General features: G+C 35.5%; 1 protein-coding gene across 1 annotated transcript; it reads right to left on the reverse strand.

Annotated features, from left to right (window-relative positions):
* Positions 1-1,825: 1,825 nt before the first annotated feature.
* On the reverse strand, positions 1,826-3,989 carry LOC109213042. Its single transcript, XM_019376791.1, has 3 exons — positions 3,659-3,989; positions 3,137-3,362; positions 1,826-2,622 (listed from the first exon to the last, which is right to left on the reverse strand). Exons 1-3 carry the CDS (start codon positions 3,917-3,919, stop codon positions 2,177-2,179), a joined length of 933 nt encoding a protein of 310 aa, XP_019232336.1. The 5' UTR covers positions 3,920-3,989; the 3' UTR covers positions 1,826-2,176.
* Between the last annotated feature and the right edge of the window lie 332 nt (positions 3,990-4,321).

Consider the following 4,321-nt stretch of genomic DNA (forward strand, 5'->3'; position numbering starts at 1 on the left):
AAATTTAAATTTTACTCCTCAGTTCCGGGAAGGTACGGCGTTATTCTTCTGACTCCTTCAATCGGATCCGGAATCACCCCGGTTTGGTTTTCGAACCTGTTTTTGGACATCTTATTAGTGTCGATTCTACTTACCGTGTCTTCTTCTGTTTAAATCCCGGTGCTGTAGCGGTTATGCATATCATTCTCGTAGGATAGATAGGAATTTCCGGAGGTGTATAATCCGCTCCCTTTGTTCCTTGATCTGTTTCTGTAAGGTTAGAACTAAATTTTGCAAATTAAAATTACCTGGTGTATCTGAACCTTATGTTCCAAAACTGTTTTGTACAAATCCGTTATAAACGGTTCTGGTACTAATAGTTGCGACCAATATACCGATGTACATTCTCCATTTTCTCTGCTTGTTGCTTGCTTATCATTATCATGGCTATTCTTCCCTTTTTATTTTGCATGGTAAATCCATATCTCCAACTTGGTTGTCCTCAACAGTGTTGATTGGCAAATTTTAGCCATCATGAAGGTTTAAACTGAAAACAAGTGAATATTAACAAAATTGGTTTCTATCTTTGGATGAATAGCAAATTTGCTTGAGTTCTCGGTAACGGAACCAAACTGTTTAACCCAAAAAATAGTTTTCAAGGTCAAAGTAATAATTTTATGGGCCACAAGCAACCGATTCAATCCGAAAGATATAAATTTTCATTAATGCAACGTGATAGAGAAATGAAAAATAAATTCAATGACAGATAATATAATAAAAATAAAGCAGAGAAAAAAGAATTCTTATTGAATGATCCTTGATAGGATAATGAGTCGAATAGAGCTTGAAGGGCCGAACTATGGCTAACTTGAGAGCAAGATGCTATGAATTATAATGTATATAATTGTAGAGAAGAAAATTAGATTCCCTTCATGGTAGTAAAAGTATGTCTATTTATAGGGCTAAATCTAAGTAACTATTCTCCTTGAATTATTGGTCCAATATGAGCATTTACTCAATCCATTCATTACTTTTGGAAGGCTTGTAACAGTTGTATAAATGCCAGAATTTCGTAACTGATGAGTTAATTCCGTAACTAATGAGTTAATTCCATAACTGATGAGTCAATCCCGTGCCTGTTGAGTCAATCTTGTAATTGATCGCCTTGTTCTGACCGTTACAATCATTTATTGCATTTATTAATAATTGATTTGTTACTGATGGTGTAATGATGGTAAATCCCATATAATGAGAGATTAATTGATTCCTTCCTCATTTGTATATATGAGATATTCTCCCACACCTGATCCGGACTATTTTATGATAATCAGTTCCGAAGCTAATAGGCATGGTACGAGTATGTTCGGTCCCAAAAATATTTCACAAACACGTATCGCCATTTAATAGACCCGCCACACATGGCGGGTTTATTTTTCACTAATAGAGTAGTAAAGATCTCGATTTGGAGTCGAGTATGAACTATAAAATCATTTTTATTAAAATACTCTACCTCAATATAAAAATTTTCGATCCGAATTCAAATTTAATCGAACTCCAATATGAATATTGAAACCAAGTGAAAAACCAAAAAAAAAGAAGAAAATCAAGAATGATAGGCTTTGCTGACTATTTTCCACATGCGTAGGAATTAGTAGAACCGTGCTTGGATAAGAATGCGGAGAACTGCCATCTTCAAACATTGAGCATATGCTTTTGTTAATTCCTTTCATGTTTTTAATTTATTATATGTCTCCACTCTCCCCACTAGAGGAAGAGGAACCCCCACCCCCCAAAAAAAAAAAAAAAAAAAAAAACTTGATGAGCTAATAATTATTTGGAGTCCATCTCTTCAACTTATCGACTTGTGATTAAACCATATATACATGCATCCTAAGTGGTAAATGGCTTACGTAGATATACTCCCACATTTCTCGCTACCTTTGATATTTTTGGTCAATTTTATTGCTTCAATCCGTTTAGGATCTAAAAGAAACAACTCCAAACTAAGAAAGTGGACATTGTGGGTGAACTAGCTTTCACCTTTCACGTGTTACACTTTTCACCTCGAGTATAACTCTAAAGCCTAAGGAAAATAAAATAAAAATAACCCCCCTCCCTCCCCCCCCCCCCCCGGGCGCCCCAGATAATGAATATTCTATTATGTACAAGATCGAAACAAAGTGATGTCCATATCCCTTCACGCCACTTGAACAGCAGTATAACGTAGGTTTGGCACAATTTCCAGAAAATCCATGGTTAGCATAGATGCCCTTGGCCTTCGCAGTCGGCTTGATTCATATTCGTGATCAGACGATAATGGCAGTTTAGCAGTAGTAATACTACTCATACGTTCAAATGTTTTAAGCCATTTAGCTTGCATGTATCTTTGTTTCCGCCATGGTGCCATATGCATTTTCTTCTCCTTCATGCATTTCTTAGCAGCGTTGCACAAAATCTTGATTAGTGACATTAATCTCTCAATTTTCCCAACAAATACTTCTGGTAGGCATTTAACTAGTTGATTGTACTCTTCGCTTGCTTTGGCTATTTCAAACTCCGCTCGAAAATTTAATTCAATAATAATCCTCACTTCCCCCTTTTTAGGGTTAGAATTGTCCACTACGTCTATGAATGTGTGTTCACCTGTAACATGGAATAGAGAACAAGTTAGGTCAAGATTATCTATTGGAGTGATTAATTAGCATTATGCTAGTGGTACATATATAAAATAATACCCTAGCATTAGATCACAACTTTTGTTTTATTATTAGATGTATGAAAATCATGTTCTACTTCACGTGCATGGATTTGACAAAGAAAATTTAATTTACAAGTTAGGCGTAGAGGTGCCGGCCATAAAGGAACAATGAAAGGTTTAGGGGAAAGTGATATTTTGATATTCTACATTTCGTTTCGCAGTACTAACATTTTTTTTCCCAGCTGTTCGAAGAATTAAAATATCAAGAATATGTCGTTGCCATACAAAAATAAAGATCTTTTTAGATAGATGAATGGTGATGGAGCTAGCTGTTCATCTACAATATTTATAGCGTCACGTATATTTTTAAGGTATTGTATTTTTTACTTTACCTTTAAAATTAGTAAAATATTAAAAGGTAAATAACGACTGGTAAGTAAATTTTTGCAAGATTATTACCTGAAGGAATATCTGGTGAGCTCCTCCACTTAGACTTGCAAATTGCAGAGTTAAAATCTCCATTTTGTAGATGACTGCACAATTCTTGCATAACGCAGTTCCGGCAGCCGTTATTGCTCATTTTCCGGCAAGAGCAGCCATTCTCCGACTGCTTTGTTTCTCTTACAGTTTCTTTAGTAATTCTTCGGATTTGTGTTTCTAATGATGTCGTCCGACATAGTACAGACTGCAAAAACAAAGAATATAAGTTCCCTAATTATGCGGAAAAAAATGATCTTAGAGGAGAAGATCTAAATAAGATTAAATGTCCCTTAAGATTTAGGTAATCAAAAAGACAATTTACAAAGAGAGCTAAACTAGGAACTCCAAACGACCCCTTAAGACCTTTATTACATTCCTTTCTAAAAAGAAACAAACAATAACGAAAATAAAGCGATTGAAAAGAAAGAAGACAGAGGCATTATGCATTTGAGTTTTTTTTTCCTGAATATTTAAGAAAGAGAACGAGGAGCTTAAACTTACTTGTAAAAGTTGATGTTGAGTTTCCCAGAATTTATTGTCTTCAACATTTTCATTGGTTTCTTTCTCTTCATCTTCATCTTGGTCTCTAACATAAACATCATCATTAACACTTTCCGGCGACGAACTTTGACCCTCCTCATCAAGAAAGCTGAAAACGGTGTCTGAATTATTTATTGCAGGCTCGCCGGAAAAATCAGTTTCCCGGTTATCCCACGTCAGAATCCGGTGACTTAGAGGTCTCCTTGCCATTATTCCGACCATGGTTTCCAAATTCTTTTATGGGATAAAGAAAAGAAAAGCTCTCTTAAAATATTTGTATTATGATCAATCTTAGGAACTGGCTTTATATACCACGACCATGCCCAAAAATATGGGACCCGCAAGTCTTACGTGGAAGGTTCATGCACATGAAGAGTGGAGCCTTCATTTATCAGAGTAAATCGAAATGGCCTAAATCTGTACACCGATACAGCATGGATCCACGTCAGTTATCGTCAATTATTTCTCAAGTTTACCCCAATTTTGTTATGGATATACTCGAATATTCTGGTATTGTATTTACATGCATATTTAAAGAATTCCATTATATTCGGATATCCTATCCTAATCTCGTGGGATGCTCGCTACTAGAAATCCGGTAAAAAGCGATCAAAGTTGGTCGCT

The sequence above is a fragment of the Nicotiana attenuata genome, unplaced genomic scaffold (assembly GCF_001879085.1).
Source record: "Nicotiana attenuata strain UT unplaced genomic scaffold, NIATTr2, whole genome shotgun sequence".
NCBI lineage: Eukaryota > Viridiplantae > Streptophyta > Magnoliopsida > Solanales > Solanaceae > Nicotiana > Nicotiana attenuata.

Coding starts and splice junctions, on each gene's coding strand:
- LOC109213042 (XM_019376791.1), bottom strand. CDS start 3,919: ATGGTCGGAATAATGGCAAGGAGACCTCTAAGTCACCGGATTCTGACG. Junction 3,363..3,658: donor CTCAACATCAACTTTTACAA/GTAAGTTTAAGC, acceptor TTGTTTTTGCAG/TCTGTACTATGTCGGACGAC. Junction 2,623..3,136: donor CTCACCAGATATTCCTTCAG/GTAATAATCTTG, acceptor TCCATGTTACAG/GTGAACACACATTCATAGAC.